This window comes from Sturnus vulgaris, chromosome 1, assembly GCF_052056855.1.
Source record: "Sturnus vulgaris isolate bStuVul1 chromosome 1, bStuVul1.hap1, whole genome shotgun sequence".
In the NCBI taxonomy this organism is placed as follows: domain Eukaryota; kingdom Metazoa; phylum Chordata; class Aves; order Passeriformes; family Sturnidae; genus Sturnus; species Sturnus vulgaris.
Genome location: NC_142243.1, coordinates 122,739,218 through 122,759,917, shown reverse-complemented (window position 1 = coordinate 122,759,917; position 20,700 = coordinate 122,739,218). Strand labels below are relative to the sequence as shown.

Below are 20,700 nucleotides of genomic sequence, written 5' to 3'. Positions count from 1 at the left end.
ACTGTAGATATCTGAAGTAAAGCTAGATTTTCTATCTGTGCTTTGTTGAAGAATGCATAATTATTACCCACTGACTAGCCAGCCTACAGCAGTGGGTGTTAGCAGATAGTTCCCAGGAATCCAGTATATCCCAGGAATTCCCACATCTTGCATGCACAAAAATTGAAAGGGCTTTGCCATAATGGCTTAACCATCTTTTAATAAAATATTAAAATTACCATGCCAAACTGCTAAACTCCTTGCTATGAGCACACTAGCAGCAGACTCAGCCACAGCTTAAAGCATTTCCCAACAATGTGTCAAGTGATCAATCTGTCACAGCACCAATACTTTCCTCTCTAGGGCAGGTTTTCCATCACATTGGAAAGACAGAGTTGCTGAGATAATCGAAGACAGTTTGCAGTGATGTATATTAATTCAAGACCATACCTAAGTGATATCCGTTCCTTCAAAATTCCATTGCAGCTGTGTAACACATGCTTAGCTACTTATATCATTAAAATCTGGTTTTTATATGTTGGTTGTACCAATCCTTCCAGAAATGTCTGATGAATCTTTATTAGCTACATCAGCTTCCTGGGCAATCATTACTTCTTTATTACTTCTTTATTACTTCTTTATTATTTTCCTCTAAACAGCAATTTAGTATTTAGAGAGAAGTGAGTAATAGAAAAGAATATTACTTTTGTATGTATGATAAATTAAAAGCATCAATTTTCCTTTAAAAGATGCAGCAGTTGTAGTACTCTAAGAGATTTATTCCTTTCTGTGCAAGCTCTGATACAGGAGGTTAAACTTGGCTTGGAAGCATAGTAATTTCCCTACATTTTTTTGGCTGCCAAATTATAACAAGTGAGCTAGCAGAAAACTTTTTTCTTAGGCATAAACCATTTGTCCAGTACGGACAGCAGCCAAGGAGAATGGACTGAGGTCCACACCTCTGAGTACATCAGTGTTGCTGCAGCAGTAACCTGGAATCTAACTGGACCAAAATCTTTAATGCCATGAAGGAGTTGGAAGGCTTAGGACCTGTCTACAGGGAAAACTCAGCAGGAGTGAGAACCAAAACTGGAGAGCTGAGACAGAAAGGATTAGAGGTCAACCAAGGGGAGCAAATGTTGACTGTAGAGAAAAGACTAAAAAAGAATAGGGGGTAAGGGAAAATTATTTCCAGAAACAGGTAAGCCATTTCAGAATTCAGAATTTATTAGTAGTGTTTTCTTCTGATCTGGCAGTATTTAATCCTTACCTATTGATTAATGCTTACCATTAAGGATTCTTGCAACAAAGGTGAGTCCTACCAGAGTTGTAGCTGCATTTCACCAAAAGCAAGACCTGGTGGCTGAGAACAGCAGCAGCTTGGGAGCCTTCCTAGAACAGTGAGCCAGGACAGGCACACTCAGCAGTGCTGTTTCTAATTGGCCAAATATAAATATTTCCTCAGCAGGCTCAGACCCTTCAGCAAAATAGGAGAGCTCACGAGATATTTAAGGGACAAATCTCTCAATGTCAAGGGAAATTCTACTGTTTAAAATTCGCAGATAATATAGAAGCTGTAGATAAATTGTTTAAAAGGCATTTTAAATGGAATTTTGATGGAACTGTAGAAATAAAGATATGCATGATCTCCAAGGTCTCTTGGAAGAGACACACTGATTATCAACAGTACAAATTAAAAACTAAAAATGTAGGAAAATGTCAGAAGTCAAATTGACCATGTAAAGTTATTTCATCCTTCTTGTATGTGGCTGATATTTTAGTTACATGATCATCCCCTCTATTTTCTGTGGTCTCCAGCATCCCATAGGCCATGACAGATGGTGGTCATTGAATGGTCAGTTTCTTGTTTCCAGTTTGCAAAATTATGTCCATTGAGATCACAGAATCATAGAATGGCTTGAGTCGGAAGGGGCCTTAAAGGTCATTTAGTTCCAGCCCCCCTACCATGGGCAGGGACACCTTTCACCTGAACAGGTTATTCAGAGCCTCATCCACCATGACCTTAAACACTTGCAGGGATGAGGCATCCACAGCTTCCCTGGGCAATCAATTCTTGTGCTCCTCACAGCAAAGAATTACTTCCTGTATCTTACCTAAACTTACTCTATTTCAGTTTCTTTCTAAAGAAAGTTAATAAAATCAGCTACTATTATCTAGAACCTTACGTGCATGTATGAGCAGCTATTTACTTTGCAAAATTTGTGCAAATATTAATGGATAAAGCAAAAGACATGCCCCAATATGAAGATCAACTCTTTTCTCAAGTCAACTCCCCTCTTGAATGCATGAGAACAATGAACTTTTCAAATTCCATTAAAGGTTTAAACATGAAAAAACAGTGTATTTTACCTGATCTCTCCTTGGAAATAGATTAATAATTTCGGGAAAAAAACCCATTCTTTGTTTGAGGCAGATGTTCAGTATGGAAGATGTCAGCCTGAATGGCTTAACTTAGAGGGAATGAACGAAACATTTGCATAGAAATGGAAGGTCAAGCTTGACACTGATCTGTAAAGAGCAAACCATTTCTATGGAAGTGCATAATTCAGCAGGAAGTTTAGAAGCAGAGCTCTAGCTCACTCGACATTTTGCAGGTGCTGAAAAAGAGCACAATTACAGTAGCTATCTGAACCTAATTACTGTCCCTTTGTAGTGCTGCAAAGAGTCTTAAAGTGACAATGCCATTTTCTGTTATTGGCAGTGATAAAGTCATACGAGTTGTTCCTGAGAGTGAAAGGGAAGCACAGATCCTGAGGGCTGCATTCAACAGGCTTAAGGTGAGTTTGATTATTTTCATCTTCTTTTTCTGATCTTTTTTGAAGGCTATAGTGTGTTAACTGACTTGTCTTTCATTTGGCACTTCAAATTATTTTATTATCTGGAAAGAAGTCTTTGCCCATTAAATTCCTAATTTACCAATAAAATAGCATAGGTATTAGAATCATCATACCTGACAAATTTAACAACACTTATTTTCTTCAAGTAATACAGATGCCACATTTGTAAATTTGCTTTCTTTGCTCTTCCACTTCTAGCTAGCATGTATAGTTGCTTCATTATCTGTTCAATGGTGTTATATAAAGCACTGAGTTAATTCAAGTTGTGAACACGTGGAGGAATATGAAAAAGGCTTCAGTTTGAGAATCTCTCTGGCAGAATAATTTTCTAGAGGCAGTTGACAGAGTGTCGAGGATAGTGAGCCAAAATCTTTCTTCCTTGGCCTTTCCCTGCAGATATAAATGAAAAGCAGCAGTGTCACTGCAGCAGTGCACTGGAGCACTCTGCAGTATGCTGCTTTGCTGGCACAGCTTACAGAGGCAGAGGCAGTCTTTCCACAGCAGCCTGGCCACTGTCTCAGAGGATGGGGACTGCCTGCAAGCCAGGTCTATGGTCCCAATAAAGGACTGCACTATGCACATGCACCAGTCCCAGGAACGGTGGGAAAGGGATAAGCTTCATTAATAGTCACCAAAACAGCCCAACTGGAGCAGAATCAGGGAAGTAACAAACTTGATCAATATGTTGAGTGTCACAGCATTTGGAGCATGTGCAAAAGCTTTGGGCTGCTCACTGCATTCAACTCCAGCAAACTATGAGGCAGTTCTGTGACATAATTCTGCCTGTGTTGTTGAAACCTTGCATAGATGGTTGTGTTCTCAGCGAGGAACAAATGAAGGTGCATATAATTTTCTAGTCCAATAGTTAATATCTGAGATACAAGTAAATCAAGTCTCTGTCTGCTTACCAAATAAAACAAAACAAAGGTGTTAGAAGAGCTCTTACATGCTCCTGAATCTCTTCCATCTTTCAGTTATAATGAAGATTTCTTGCTACTGTTTTTTAAAGAAAATGGACTGAGCTACCTTAGGTATCTCAGCCCAGGAGAAGTGTTAATGCTGTCAATACTCCAGCAGTCAAGACACTGACACCTTATTAGCTTTAAGTAGGAAAGCTGAGGCTGTCTTCATCACATCTGCATTTCTTAACACTGTGTTTGATTAATTCCCTATTTAAGATGCTGTAGTTTGTAACCCCATTCTCAAGACATCCAGCCTTGTTGCACGTTGCATAAAAAATTTCAATGTTCAATGGAGGCAGTGTCATGATGCCATGGATTACCACACTTTGCATTGTAATGCCCAAGGAACATTGTCTCCTATTTATTTCTGCACTGCTTATTAAGGACCTGACCCTCGCCTGTGAATGTTACTGTAACACCCCCAAAAGATACTTGTTTTACTCCGAATTAGGGAAAAAACCTAACCATAAACCCAAGCAATACACGTGGAAGCTGGTTTTTGCATTAATTTCTCCCCCCTGGATGTTGGAACATAAAGAGGGAGCACATGTGTTTTTTCCTTTCTCCTCGTATTGTAAACCCTGCGAAGCAAAGGGGTTGCTCACCTTCCTGTAACTGTTTCTCATTACAGAGCTTCCTTAGGCTCTCAGAAAGAGATTCCTTCAAATCAAAGTGGGAGCAGTAGAAACTTGAATAAATAATTACATACTGTAACTCCGAGAGCAGGGTAATAAAATTTTGGCAAACTTCATCGGAATTTGACTAGTTAATTAGAAAATTATTGATTCTCATGAGAAACTAAGCTGAGGAGGTTGAAAGGAAGACTCCAAAAAGAGAGAGTTTAGTGATACTCAGTTTCATGAACACACGGTGTTATCCACCTGAGTGGACAACAAGAAATAGATATGTTCAGTATTAATTAATCATATTTCCACTCCACAAAAAAAATCTCAAGTTATTCCCCTATGAAGAAGTGGATCAATAATGACACGCCTCAGAAGTGCCCAGTCCTTACAACATCAGCAAAAATTACTTGTGGCTGCAAGTGATCAGCCCTTCTGGACAACCATGTATTTGGAGTTGTGCAATTTTTAAGTCTCCCTGTCAATTCTCCCCTGTCCTTCTCCCATCCCCAGCCTTCCAGAGCTGAAATTCAATTGGGTTCATGTTCTGTTTTTTAAATATGAGCCTTTGAGAACAATGTTGATTATATCCTCTGGAGGAAATGGAAGACAGTGCACAAAAAAAAGCCCAAAACCCTCAATAGTGCAAAATAAGCTGCAAACAGACCCCAGATATAGTCTTGTTGCCATCTTAACACAATCTGCATGACAAACAGAAATATGAGCAGGAGTGTCAACAGAGATGTATGAATTGCTATAATTGCAAAGACTGTACTTTGGATTTTTTCATTTTTGAGTCAGAAAACCAGAACTGGTTTAAAGACACATCTCCTTTGAATCTATTCTGGTTTGAGCACTAAATTAATACCAACCTGTTATATTACTCATACATTCTGCTCCTCAAGAGGGAAATAAAGATGAAACCAGGATCCTTTCGAGATATTACAGTTTTGTTATGTTACTCAGTGTTGTGCAAGATTCAGTTTTCAATCTGATTTATGATATGGCCTGATAGTATTCTCTACCATTGTCAGTATTATAAGAACAAGAAAAGTCAATAAAAATAAAACTTACATTACTTTTGTTGCTGAATTGAGAAGAATACGTGCTCTTGGGTTTCAATTCAGACCTGTTTCTCTATCCTGGAAAGTCAGTTTATTAGAGATGAGGTATATTTCAGAGGACCAAAAGTTACACTGTCTAGGAATGTCAGGATTAGTCCCCATTAGTCAAACAGGAATTGTGATCAAAAGTCACTTGGGGAGCCCAGTTTACCCGTGGTGTGATCCATGCACAACATAAATATTTTGAATACATTTTCAGGACAGTGCAAGCACAGAGTAGATTCTGCACAAATGGATTGTATGCTTGTTTCAGGATTTCCTTGCACAGACCAGACTATCTGTGGTAATAAGGCAAAGGGAACATAATCCATCCTGTCCCAGGCTTCCTCCTTACTGTGTCTGGTCAAGGGAGGTTTTCTACAGACTTGTGGTGCTCTGTGTTCATTCCAGCATTTCCTTCTGCCTTTAAATTTACACTTGTAAGGCAGAGTGACTTAGCCTTTTCTTCTGGCCTACCTCTCATAATCCAAAGAATTATAAGCAAAACTCTCTGTTCAGTTCAGATGACCCTATCCTTCTGAAGGGCATTATCACAAAGAAGCTTGAAAAAATAATCCTGATAATCCTACTGCAAAGGCAGTGTGTTTTGGTGTCAGGCAGAGAATAAGGCAAATGCAAAGATACCCCTCCTTATTGTCTACTGATTTGGACAAAGGGAAAAGAACTGAGAAGAAAATAAACAGGCATTGGAAAGAACAGTAATCTGTCATTTCACTCATTTTGATTTATCTTCCAGCTTCTTAATTACTGTCCTTACCACTGATTTTTCTTGAGTAGATTTTGTCATTTGCAGTCTGCTCTAACAGCAGGGCAGTGGGGAAGGAAGTGGTGAGACCTCTGGTTTTTGCCATGCTGAAGCCAATTCCATAGAGGTCAGCAAGGTCCATCCCTTTTGGGAAAAGCACCAGACACCAAAGGTGACACCAAAGTATTTGGTAAAATACCAAATGTGATCTACAGACACACTGAGAGATCCTTGAAGGATCATCTTGGAATTGGCTATATGTCTTGATGTATTTGAAGTATCTTTTAATGTGTCCCCGCTGATTAACTTGGACAGCGACAGTTGAGCTAAAACACAACCACAAAATTCATATAAGAATTTGAAGGATTACTCAGGGTTTTCAGTCCACATGGAAACCTTTTGACGTCAAATAGGACTGCTCTTCTACCAATACCTGAGCTGTAAGGTGAATTCATACACTTTTACAGAAGGTGTATTCCATAAGAACATCTTAAACCTAACATCTGGAGCTCCTTAGGAGAGATATTTGCCCCCTTTTATAAGAAAAAGGGGGAAAAAAAGAGTCCATATAATGCATGGTGTAACAAATCCCTGAATTCTACCCGAATTGTCCAGGCTCTGCTACCGTATGAATGCCATTGCCTGTACTGAGTGAATAATGGATAATGAATGTTTCATTCCACACATTTTACTTTTGTTCATGAATTGCCCAGTGGCAAATCACATTAGTCATAATCACTTGCTGAGTAATTTCCACAAATTAGTTTTGGTCTGTAGCTCCATTGCCCACAGTACTTTGTTATTAATCATTATTATAAATTGATTCTTTCATAGGCTGGTTCTGTTAACTTTGAGGTGGTGGAATACCACTTTTTTTTCCCTGGTGGGGTGAAAATAGCTGCCAGTAAAAATAGCCAGCCCTACAGATGAAAATATTTCCGCTGTGAGTTCTGTAAAATTGCCTGAATGTGCATATATTTAACCAATAAACTCATCTACAGTAAGGAAGAAATATAGAAGCCTAAATATACTCAGATCAGCTGCATTCCAGCCTCAAAGCAGCAGGAGGGGGCTCTGGCCCAGACCACTCTTGTCTCAGCCAGGCTGAGCAGAGTTCTCTGTGCCTCCCCACCAGCCCCTCACTGTAGGACTACATCTCTCCAGAGCAAGTCTCAGGAAACTCTTCATCACATCATCAGCACTTCTGTGTATGCAACTGTTTCTTAGGGCAATATGTTTCTGAGGTCAAAAGAAATGAGGCAGGTGGGGAACAGAGAGCCATGCTCTTTTTTGAGACAGGAGATGGTAGTTCCTGCTTTTCACTGAGTGACAGAGGTAGTAGCAGCTGGCAGATGCCATCAGTTTGTGTACAGCAGTATCTCTTGTCTCCAGTACGTTCCTACATCATTTCTTTCGGTCTCTGTGGGGAAGAAAAATAAGACCCTGGTAACTGTGCTTTGTACCAGCAGCACCACCCCACATCCTTGGACACTTTTGGCAAAGACCTTGTGCCAAAGCCCACTGGGGTAGACATGATAGTGAGTATGACAGGGAAACATGATGGTGGAGCTCTTGCCTTGACTTTCATGTAAGATGTATAATATGCAAGTATACTATACATGTATGACAAATACTTTGCATACCAGTGCTGAGGAACATTTTCATATGGTTGTGATGGACTAAAATGCAGCAAATACTTTGTCAATTCGAGAGCAAACTCATGGAATTATTTATTTTCCTAGCTATAGATTGCTGTCCAGCTTTTAGATTGGCTGCTGCTGTAATGCCATCACAGGTGCCAGTCTTGTCTTGAATTTTGCATTTTCTGTTGCGTTCCTTTGCTCTTATAAATATTTTCTCTTTTTATAGATATGGTACAAATCTTGAATCCTGACTTAGTGTTTAATACCAGAAATATATTTTTGCAGGTTCACTGTTCTACCCTAATCATTTCCAAATTATTACAGTAATCAACAAATGAAAGACAAATACTTAAGATGATAGTACCACGGTAACATGAATATTACTGCCCATTCTTTGTCCCTCCTCTTGTCCACCTGCTGTCCCTCTGCTTTGTACATCTCTCCAACGACTGGCTATTTTCTCCTGCTCTTTCTTGTCCAGAAGACAATTTGAGGAGCCTGTTTCTGATTTATGAGCCCTTTCATGGTTTTAATTCTGTTGGACCTGACTGACAGAAACAAATGCCACATTCCCAAGTGCTTTGCAAAGAAACGGGGATTTTTTTGGGTCCTCAGACACAACGGATTCTGTTTAACTGCTCTGGAATTTTCCTTTGTATGCATTATTTTTGAAGCAGCACTTCATTTGAGCCTTGACTGATAACTTCTATTCCATCAGTGGTCTACAAGCACTTTTTATCACATAACGCCTGACTGGGACTGGCACTGTTTGTGTAGGTAGCAAAGCAGCAACTGTTCTGTGAACATTCCTGGCATAATACAGTTAGACCACTCATACTTCAGTAATTTTCATAAAAGAAATTTCTGGGTATAGCCAGGCACGTCTTCAACTTTTGGGGGAAGCCAGCCTAGCAGGTGTTGAAGCCAGAACTCCATTTCCTTTTGTTTGTTTTCCAGCCCTTACAGCAGCTGCTTATCTATTGTAATCCCTGAATTGATCCTGTCATTGCAGTTCAGGGAATCAGAAAAAATGTCTCATAGGGGAAAAGGATCACTTGGCTATAAATCTGATAGTTTACACCTCCATAGGAAAATGCTTAAAAAGGCTTCAGAGGACAAAAGCCTTTCTGAAAATGCAGTAAGAAAGCCTGTCAGCCCAAGTAGAGCTATTCTTACTTGCAGAAAGAAAGAACTAGCTCAGCAGCCAGGACTGACTGCATTTTAATTTGCAACAACAGCAAATATAGCTATATAGGCAGATGCTTTATTTTTCAGTCTAGATTTTATCCTAGCTCATGGCTTCTAGTCAGGTATTAGAATATTTCAGATACACAACGAACATCAGGTGACAACAGAGGTTATTCATCAATATATCAAAATACATGTTTGGAAACCACTTGCCAGGCTCAGAAGGAAAATGTTGTTACAGAAAAACTTTAGTGGGAAAATACAAGATAGAACAGAATAGCTCAAGTAATGAAAGTATTGTTGTCACAAGACCCAGAAAGCATGGACTTTCTGAGATGGAAGGAATCTGCTTCCTCTGAGGACGCCTGAGCCTGAGCTCAACAAAGTCATCAGCACACCCCCAGTGGGAGCAGAATTAGATCCAGGGTTTATTATTCCATTTCCCACACAGTGCAGCAACAACTGCACTTTGAACCAAGCTATAAATAGCTTAATAATAAACAAAAGAAGGGTTTGGCCATTTTTTTAATGAGTCTGTTAAAGATCTTTTCATGTCTTTCAAACATACTTAGCCCAGTGGCATCTGTACTTGTAAGAACAGATATTCAATTACTATATAATTGAGTATGAGTTTTATCTCAGTGACTCTCTTGAGGAATAGCCTACAGGTTCTTTTCAATGTAGAGCCCTGTGTAAAATTATACCAGTGTAAATAGAGTGGGAAGACATTACTTCGTTATAGTCCCACAAAGATTTGCAAAACTCAAAACTTCAAGCTGTGCATGGTTCACGTTCTGTTCCTGCCAGTGTTATGGTTGTTGCAATCCCATGAATCATTCCCAATTTATTGGCACAATTACTCTTACCAGCCTCACAGAAAAGCAAATAAATACTGAAAAGCTAGAGCTGGTAAAATGTCTAGTGCACTCAATCAGAAACCTAAATTACTTTGCACTGGGACTACTTTGTAAGTCCTTTTGGAAAGTACAGGGAATTCCACACTAGATTGCCACTGGACCATTTTGTAGCACATAAAGGGCAGTTGAAGCAGATTGGCAGTCAGGACTGTCAATTAATTGGCAGGAGTAAGTGAGGATGAAATCAGTCTTGGTCCTGAAAACATTTGCAAGGGTGAAGACATTTGAGAGGAGCAGTTCTGCCCTTTCCAGGTGAACCACAGGGCTGCTGTAATTATGCAGCAGTGTCAGAATGAACAGAGTCATTCTCACTTGCTTCTTCCTTTTCAGATGTGCCAACAGAAATATAAAATTCTGTTGCAAGCTGTACACATGCATGTGAGGAGTGTTTGTGTGCATACATGTAAGTGACTGTGTTTCCCACATATTATGTGATAAAAACTCAGGTAGTCTCACCTCTGATGACACCAGTAAAACTAAAGCCATTTCTACTTCTACTCTCTGCCTTCTACTATTGGATTTATAATTGAAAACATATCTGTCATGACTGCTTAGGGTTTTCATGTGTCTATACGTGAGTACAGGGATATAAACGGGAAACCCACATTTCCTGAAAGAGCCCATGAGCAAAGAGTACCCTCGCTTTCGCTATTGACTGCACAGTCCCTTTTACAAGAGACTCAGAAACGCCAAGCCATTTCAAATGACAGCATCATAACAATAATTATATTCTGAACTTTACAGTTGACAGCATTTCTCAAAGAAATCCATTCATAGTGATGTTAAGGACAAGGCCAGCTTTGGCACATGTGTTGCTGGACACAACTCAGTAGGAATAAAAACTGGAATTGCTAGGTAATAAAACATATAACAAAATTACTGTCTTCATGGGGAATAACACAGATAAATCATAAACTATTTTCTCCAGATACTAAGTGTAAGTTATGGCAAAGTTATTCTAGTTATTTTCATGACAAACATCAATCATCTCTTTTGATTGATACATAATTGCAGACCTGATGAGAGCACTAAGCATCTTCCTTTCAAGCTAAATGAAAGAAGAAATTAAACATCTGCTTATGAAAAGGTAGTGAGGGACAACTGGAGGTTACTGCCCAAGAAGATGGCTTTGATTACAAAGGCTAGCCTAAACCCCATGGTCTAAAGAAGCTGGGGATTTATTTCAGTGACTTGAATTTTAAAAAAATACTGTGGGATTTATACAGCCATGAGAGTATTTGTGGGGAAAAGCAGGGAGACTCTTCTCGGGCTTCCTTTCTATGGGCATGGAATGAGCTGGAGGAAAACTGAACTAGTGAATAAAAAATTCCCTGTTCTGTTTTCTGGCTTGGCAGAGCAAAAGAGCTTTCTGTACACCATTTGTGATACGTAGGATTATACTAACAAAGTGTTTGCATTCTTGGAAAATTATTTGCATAATTTTAACTTTGGAAGGAATTCTGAATTCTATTAGTTAAGCACCCAAATCTGTTTAAAATATTTGTCCTTTTGCCTTGTGCTGACTTTCATCACTGTACTGACCAAAACCTAGAGACATGACTAATGAGTTCAGGGTTGCTATACCTTGGAAGGTTTCCAGGTAAGAGTTGATAGATTTATTTGAGCTGTCTTTAACACCTCAGTTTAAAGAGAAACTGCCTACAAAGAAACCTGGCTTTCCTAAGCAAAAATTGAACCCCAGGGATTTTGTGGGATAAGTGAGGTTGAAAAAAGAACAGGCAGCTAAAAAATACTACTTTTTATTTTGTCACAATTAATAATCTCTTACACTTTCCTTGTTAAATAAAGCAATAATGAGTTTAAATGCTTTGGAAAAAGAGACCTGCCTGTGTGCTCATACATACCATTTTTTCCTCATAGACAGCAAGTCAGGATGCTCATAACTCCAGTGAGATTCTGGGAAAGAGCATTCACTGTGCATCTGGGGAGCCACCACTGCCTCTGAGAACAGGTAGTCATGGTCACACTTGAGTGGCAGGAACTGAGTAATTGGTCTCCTGATCCCAACTCTGAACATGCTGAAAAATCTTGCCTGGGCTCTGCTTATTATCCAGAGGCTTTAAACCTCCCAACACCTTTTAAAGGCAACCTGCTGCTTGAAAGACAGGAAAAGATGGGCAAATAAGAGTGTTTTGCAAAGGAGATGAGAATATTTAGGTTTGCAGACATGCTCTAAAGAATATTGCTTTTCCTCCAGCCTCAAGATACCAGGTGAATTTTGAGGTTCAAATATTTGGCTGTACACTCAGGGAGTTCTGTAGGATTTCTGCATCAGTTTGTTTTGTAGCTGGAGAATCTTCCTCCCACCTAGCAAATCCTACCACCCATACAGCAAATAGAAATCTTTTGGCACTGACTGGTACTCCATAATACTGTATAAAGGCTCATGTGTAGTGTGTGGGGGTAACAACACAGAGAGTGAAGAGGATAGGACAGCAATTCGTTTCACTGCCACTCACTAACCAGCAGAGCCCAGCATGGAAATCCAAGGCATATTTGTGAGAGGAATGATGTTGAAATAAGAGTGATGACTTCAATAAAACCCTCAGTATCCGTGGGAGATGCAATGATGAAGTGTCCTGAAGATGACAGTGAGTATAGTTGGACTTGCTCAGTCCAAACATGCTTGCTCTGAAATCCATCTTCTGTTTGTCAGTTTTCATGTACTTGTCACACCAAGGACAAGCTGACAGCTGCAATATATATAAGATGTCTGTTGGAGAAACGTGCTGCTTGTTGTATGCTTTATAAGGCAAAATCCAGCCAGTGACTGAAGTGCTATTCTGGACAGCACAGGTAACATCTCCCAGAGAAGCACTGACTGCTTCGTTTACATTGCAAAGAATGAGAAGTGGGAGTCAAGAGAAGCCAAATTACCCAAACAAGGAACTGAGATGAAATCGAATGATTTGCATTCTAAGTATGGGATATTTTTGTCTCAGTTCCAGGACAATGCCAGGAGTGATATATTGCATTTTCACCAAAAGAGGGTAGTGGCAATATGCCACAGGTTTCATTGGCTAGAAGAAGATTGCTTCTTCTTTTGATATTCACTTACAGCCAGTAATGTGAGGAACAATTAGAATACCTCAGAACTTAAAGAGTCTGGTGATGTTATAACTAATAGTGTGAATATTGGTTGGTTTATCCTATCCATGGTGATGGAGAGTTTCACCAAAATAAATCCTGAGTGACTATCAAGAACAAAGACATTTTTCAGGTGTATATCAGTTGGGATTTGTTGGGGGTATTTTTCTCTTCCAGTTTTGTGTGCAGTTGGCCAGGAGACACTTCACTTCAGTTGTTCTTAGCTTGTATGCAACAATCTGTTGCTGGTTTAAAGATGGCTCAAGCTGAGCTGATTGATAGACTGTTACTCTAAGAGCAACAAAATTACCCTTTCTGATGTATATTTTTAGGAATAACTCTTAAAAGTCAAATACACATATCTAATTAACCATGTGTGAAATTACCCACGTTGAATTAGGGGGGAATTTCACTGGGTGCCTATAATTTATCAAAATATGGAAGACCAGATGAACTAACAAACATAGGGTGTTAGCACAGTGAGACGATCTTTATTTGTAAGCAGCATTTAGCACCATTTAATTCATGACTTTGGTTTCTACTGACCATCTGTCATAGCTGCTGTCAGCTTCACAAGCCTCATGAACTTTGCCAGTCCTGGTGTTAGACTTCAAAAGATGCTGCACCCACCCACCACCATGACTTGGATCCAGAGACCATATTGTGGCAGCATGAAACAAAGAGTGGTTTTGGCAAGAACAAGAAGAGGCTGGCCCTGTGTTTCAGTTCTGCTCCTTCCAAAGTAGCAGGCATTTAATTGGATTAACTGGGCTGAGGACACCATTGCTTGAAGAGGTAACGCCAGGTTCAGAATTAGATGCCCTCTTAGTAATCAGAATATTCTTACTCAGGGCCATTTGATAAATGGTGAGAACTAAACCTGTCTCCCTGTAATCTCCCTGTTGCTAGACTGTACTCCTCTTGCAAATGAGGTCCATAGCAAGACCAAGTAAATGCATTTGATATTTACAAATAGCTTCTGTGGCATAAAAGAAGTGAGGAGCTTTTAAAGTATAGATTATAAAAATCTTTTAAGATACCTGGAAAGCAGTGGACACTCGTGAGCTGTATCAACAGCTTCATCAATGCAGCCTGGCAGAGATGATTGCAATAAAACCGAAAAGACAAGACAGAAACCAAAAGACATGTATCAAGTATTAATCCTTTTTATATTCTCTTTAAGAAATGCGTGGGCATGTAGTCAGTATCAATTTCATTCCTTACATTCAGCTCACAAACATATTTTTAAGGTCTGTGGATCTTGGCGTGACTATTTGTCATGTTGATACAGAGATTGTTGCTGAAACTCCCTTTTGTAATCTCCTATGAATATCCAGAAGCTCTGGAAAGAGTTTTGTTGACGTGTGTTCTTTGCACTGTCCTCACACTGGCTGAGGAGGAACTGTCCTCACCTCTGTTGAAGAGTATGTGCTAGACACTATTTTACTACAGGGTACAGAACACTGAGTTTCAAATCCCTTTGAAAAAGGGATTTACAAATTTTCTTGCTTTCTCGAAAATCCATGTCCTGTCCTAAAATTTCCAAGTGTATTTCAGATTTGGAAACAAAAGGAAGTAAAAATGGACAAGAAACAACCCTTAGGTATGTGCAGATAGAGATAGCACAATAACAATTGTGGTATTGTTCAGTAGCTATCTTTTTTATAAGATTGTAATAATCTGATTATCTTAATCCTGTTATTTTGACATTTAAAACAAAATTATTGTGTATTTTTTGTCTTGATGACCTGTTACTGACCTCTGATCAGCTTATTATCAAGAATAAAACTCAAGTACATTTTGCAAACACTGCTATGTGCTATGCTTTCTATATCTCTTTAGTATTTTTTTGCTGCCCTAGTGAACACAGAAAATGCCTTGCAAAATAAAAAAGACTCATGGACTGCATAGGAGCTAATACATTGGAAATGTATAGTAGTCTGAGGAGGTGCATGAAACTGGAAGTAGATTTTGTTTTGATCTGTTTGTGGAGGCATATTCTGTAGACTGTTCTCTGTTCCCACTGGCAAATCTCCTGGGAGAGTCGTGGTAAGCTGGACACAACCAAAATCTGCTCCATTAGCGTAGGTGCCGAGCTGGACCAGCCAATACAGTTTTATTGTCTCTACCATGCCTAGAGGGTTTGCCCTACCCTCAAGCACCCCTTCTCCTGGACTTCCCCACCTACACTGAATGCATGTGAATTACAGGTTGGTTCCTGCACTACAGGTGGACTTGTGGCAGCCCAGCAGCCCCTTCCACATCGTCGAGGGCGCAGTCGCTGACGCGCGGGTACCGCAGAACACGACGCGGAGCCTGCTGCCCTTCCTCCAGCAAGAAAACATCCAGTACACGTAAGCTCAAGCTTCACTTCCCGTGCCCCGCTCCAGACACCTGGCCTTCGGGGCAGCTCTGCACCGACCACGCCAAGTGTGCTCAAAAATACGTTCCACATCACAGCAATTAGGCTGGCAGACAGCTAGGCATTGCCCAGAAAACAACCTCTTTAATGGCAGAGCAGAAAATCTCCCACAGGCAGGCAGCTTTAATTAAATGTCCTCCTTTGGAGTCAAGCTGAAGTGTTTTCAATGTATGTGGAATCACATCTGTTAAGAGAGGGTTGGTAATTACTAATTCTGCAGCCTGCTTTGCCTCTTTCTTTATTTAGCACAAGCAAGGTTTATTTACAAGTGAGCTGCAACTGCAGAAGCAAAACTGAATCAATTATACAGGAACTACTTCTATTATTCTCCATTCCCAGTGACCAATGCAAGTCATACAGTACAAATGCACACTTAGGTTCAGATATCATTTACAGTACTACTTTAAAAAAATCAAGGCAATTTTGGAGTATACTTATCCTTCCATATTTATCCATATGATATACTGGACAAGAGTAATGATCTTGTCTTTAAAGCCTTCTCAATGACATGCCTAAACATCTGAATAATCAGCTGATGAGTTCTCAAACATTTGCTGAATAAAGACCTACATGAGGTTATTTATACTTATTTCTCAGTGATAAAAAGTTTGGTGTAAATCATACTGTAGATGTATTTATGTATACATATGTATAGTACTCATCAGAATCCCATTTTAATTATAACAATGCTCTCTTCTTAACTAGCTGTTCTAAAAATACAGAAACAAACATAAGGAAATTAAGTACACAAGCTCTATAGCTGCAGTTCAGAGTGACTTTCATGTGGGTTCAGCTCTGCTTTGGTTTTGTTTATGTTTAGAACTAGGATGGAGATTTTTCTAATTGTTTTCCTGTGCTTATAAAAAAATGTTCCCTAATTACTGTGAGCCAGCAGTTGTATTCATGTCTGCTGCTGTTCCTGCTCACAGTAATCACCTTTAATGAAATGGCAGAAGGACATTTTATATGTGTTGTAAACACTCTCTGTACTTGAAGACCTCTGCTTAGGTTCCAAAGCAATGTGCAAGGTCAAGATCTGCCAGAGCAAAACGCCTCTGCAGTTCACCTCAAAAAACATGCTACAAATGCTAGCACAGCACTGGATTAATCATCCACAGGGAAAATCTCTCTGATTTTTGGCACACGAGTTGTGTGCACTTGGAAGGAAACTGGGCAGCACTTTACCAGGTCCAGATTTGTCCTCTGCTTTCCCTCTTATTCTCCTTGCTGCCTGTTTTGGGCATTAGGAGCAAAACCCTGCAAAGCCTTGATAAGCGTGTGCTTGTCCTGACAAGCCTCCTGAGATCTGCAACTCCACAGGAGCCAGGAGATTCACCATGAGAGCAGTAACAGCCAGAGTCAGGGAGCAGCAGGAGCAGACTGGCCAAGCACAGCCATGCCCACAGCACAGCTGGGGTGGGGACCACAACCTTGAGCTGAAGCACAGCTCCACAGATTTTGTACAGCTCTTTTTCACATGGCTGATTTTCACAACTTTTTAATATTTTTTTTCCCCACACACTACAATGGAGTTAAATTTCTACATCCCTTTTGGAACTGGTAAAGTGTGAGCCAAACTCCAGGTAATATTCCAGCTCAATGCAGTGATGCTTCCATAAATTATGACAAATTTACAAAGTCAGGAAGCATTTCAGCATCCCTAATAATGACCAGCAGTTGCCTGTAAAACAGGCTTATCTCTGTTAGGGTTTGACTTCATGACAAGATGGCCATGAAAACAAGCCAGGCATCAGGAAAACTCTGCACCAAGATGCCTCGGTTGTAAGCTTTCTGGTAAAGCAGCCACTTATATTGCATTCAGACCTGAGGGACTTAAAAGCCTTTGTGTTATAAGGACACACAGTACATAGTCATTTAAAAGTAAAGAAAAATTATCAAATTTCATTTAGAGTACAGATGCATGAGTTAACAGAGTGAGCTTGATTCTGGTAGGTGCTTATACTAATCAGAATTCTGCAAAGCAATCCAGCATTTTTAAAAAATATTACATGCCCTAATGACATGAATAAAATCGCTCTTTTAATCAGCTTTACAGTACTGCTCTTACAGTATATATAGCAACTTGCAAGTCAAGACTATAATCCTTTAGTTTGCTTAATGAACGTTGCTGATGTAGAACAATGTAATTCCTAATTATACAACTACTTCACTAGTGCATTGGAAGATGAGAATAACCTTTACTTTGATTCTGTATGTAGATAGACCTATTACCTTTGAGGCATCTGCTTCACAGCTGAGTTAGGAGCAGAGTAAATGCCATTTCTTTCTATCTTTTTCCAATCACGGAAGCTAATGCCTATAAAAATGTAAAAGTTTGAATGTCACTATCTTTTTTTGGGAATGGTGAATTAGTGGCATGGTGATTGCACATTGCCATGCTTTAGGAGAAGGCATACAAGGATGATTCTCAGTTTTACAGTAATGTTGTTACAGATACCAGTGACAACATTCCCAGCTTCTACCACTGTCTGGTGGGATGGATGGATGCTTCAACTTCTTCATTATAATTCTTTTTAGATATTTTCTATATTATAATTTTTTATTTCTGTCATTATTTATTTTTGCCATCAAACAGGAAAGTTTCAGCTTACACAACTCTTTCTGCATTTTGCTCAATGCAAAGAACCTCTCACTTTTTACACAACTATATTTAAATTTCACTTAGTATTTTTCATATTTTTCCTGATTATTTTAACAAAACTGACAAACAACTACAGCAGAGTAGATAACGTAAACAACAAAGCCCACTTAAAAATTTTTCTTTCAGACAGAATTATAATCCTAACAAGTTCTTGATTTTTTTTGTTTTGCCGCTACAATTTGTAGCTATATGTAATGTTCCGTGCTGCTCCCAAGACAAAGTGTGTCCATGTTTTTCTAAGCTTAAGAAGATTTTTGAAATTATTTGAAATAATTTTTTGAAGATCCATGATCACGTAGAATAATTGGATTATAAAAAGAGACAGTAAATGCTGCTCCTTAAACAAATGAAAATGGATGCTTCTTCACATTGGCTACATTATTTACATCATTCTTTTTTCGTTATTTAACAAGCTTATTGTGGTTTTGAAGGCACTGTTACATTTCAAAGCAACTGGAATATTTATTTGGCAGCTTATATTCAAGTGAGCCTGAAGCATTCTATTGTCAAAATGTAATAGATGAAGTAAAGTCGGGATGGTTTACTTCTGCTATATTTCTTCTAAACGTGATTGTTGTTCTGGTTTAGCCTGTGTGTTCTTCTGGTGTTTCAGTAATACTACTATCTTTTTCTTACCTAGGGTTCTCATATCAGACCTACAGCAAGCAATAGAAAACCAAACTGGAGGGAGGTCCCACAGGAATCGAAGGTCCCTCTCTGGGTATAACTATGAAGTGTACCACTCCCTGGAAGAGGTGCATTAAAATTCATATTGTTCCTCTTATCTACTTCAATGTTTTATTTAGTAAGGCTAAGGTTTCATTCTCTCTACCAGTTCTGGTTACCTGTCCATCTTCAGGAGTGTTCTAAGTGTTTCTTCTTCAAAAATAGGCACCTCCTTGAAAAAAAAAATAATATTTGTATTCAAGGCTTATCTTTACATGTAACTTTCTTTCAGAGCATCTGAGTTTTGTTTTTAGAGTAGATCTACTCTGGTGGAATAAGAGGTTTCAATGAGTGATTGAAACTAAGCCATTTAATTAAGCAATATGAGTGCTAAGTGTTTGCACAGGAGGTACTGTAAAAACACTTAGATACAAACTCATTTATGAGGACTACTATCCTGGATGATGGCTGGGTAAATAGTCCCTGTTGATTTTAGCGTGCTCACATATACAGTTTCAGTCTGCACCAAAATAAAGTCACTAGGCTGAGCATGGAGCATGCTGCACCATAAGATCTGGTGCCTGTAAAACAAATACTGCAGGTAGCAGTGAGTCCTGCATGTCAATCTGTTTGCCATTGTGTTCTGGCAGAAATACAGACCTTCTTTCTTCATTCCATTAATAGTTAGGTGCAATGGTGGATTAGCATCCCCATATCGATTCCCTTAACAACCAACAATGAAATGGAAAAAAAAAATCCCATGTGAAGGCTGCATCCAGCCTCTGGCTATTGAGCTATGAGTGCCAAATAATGGTTAAGGCCAAATAATGGTGAAAACAAAAACAAACAAACAAGACCAACAAAAAACCACAGGAAAATCAAAAAATAGAAAGAGGACTGAGAGTTGAGCTCAAGAAATGTAATACAGATTCTTCCCAAGAAATGCAAAGATTGAAGCAATGATTTTATTTTTGTGTTTGCAGATTGAGGACTGGATGTATTATCTGAATAGAACTTATTCAGATCTTGTTCATATGTTCTCTGTTGGAAAATCCTATGAAGGGAGACCACTCTATGTACTCAAGGTAAAGATTAAGTAGTCATTAATGAGATTAAAATCTGGAATCGGGGACAGACACTGTTATTTATGTTATAGCACATACACCAGAGACACAGCTTAACAGTGTTTCCTAAGGATAAGTTGCTAAAATCTAAGTATCCCACTGAATGTCATCTGTAATGAAAAAAGAAGGGGAAAAAGCTGGAAAACTAATAGCCAAATCCTATTTACCTGGATTGGTTATGCATGGAGACAGATAACAGGAAAAGTTCAATTAGCAGGATTTGGAGTTAAGGGGATTGGAAAGCTCTTTGTTTATAGACAACTAGAAGAGCAGTTATGCTGGAGAGGGATCCCAGAGGACTGTGGAGCCCTTCTCAGCATGTGTCACAAATACTTTCTTAGCTACTGGCGAAATTTCAGGGCTGTGTGCTCTCAATTCACATGAGTAGGATCCCAAATTAGAGTGTATCAGTAAGATGCAAAAAATCTTACTTTCAATGTATTTTCTTTTCATCTCCTATTGAAGAGTTCTGAAAATTCGATTCATTATCATGCAATTCGTGTAGTGTCATTGTTCCTCACCCTAATCCATGTGATAATCATTCCTCATAAAAGAGGAACTTACAGATTTCACTTCTTCTACAGTTTTTTTCCATAAGTCAGCCTCATTATCTTGGCATACCTGCCTAACATTATCTTGGCCATACATTTTAAAACAGAAAATTTGTGTTCCTTCATAT

At 39.1% G+C, this 20,700-nt stretch overlaps 1 protein-coding gene across 1 annotated transcript in view; it reads left to right on the top strand.

Moving 5' to 3' along the window:
* The first annotated feature begins 2,678 nt into the window (after positions 1–2,678).
* Positions 2,679–20,700, top strand: part of CPA6 (carboxypeptidase A6) — a 45,163-nt gene continuing 27,141 nt past the window's right edge. The window contains exons 1-4 of the mRNA XM_088162700.1: positions 2,679–2,777; positions 15,377–15,501; positions 18,872–18,986; positions 19,881–19,982. Coding sequence (XP_088018826.1) covers positions 2,679–2,777; positions 15,377–15,501; positions 18,872–18,986; positions 19,881–19,982 — 441 coding nt within the window. The remainder of the gene's footprint in view (positions 2,778–15,376; positions 15,502–18,871; positions 18,987–19,880; positions 19,983–20,700) is intronic.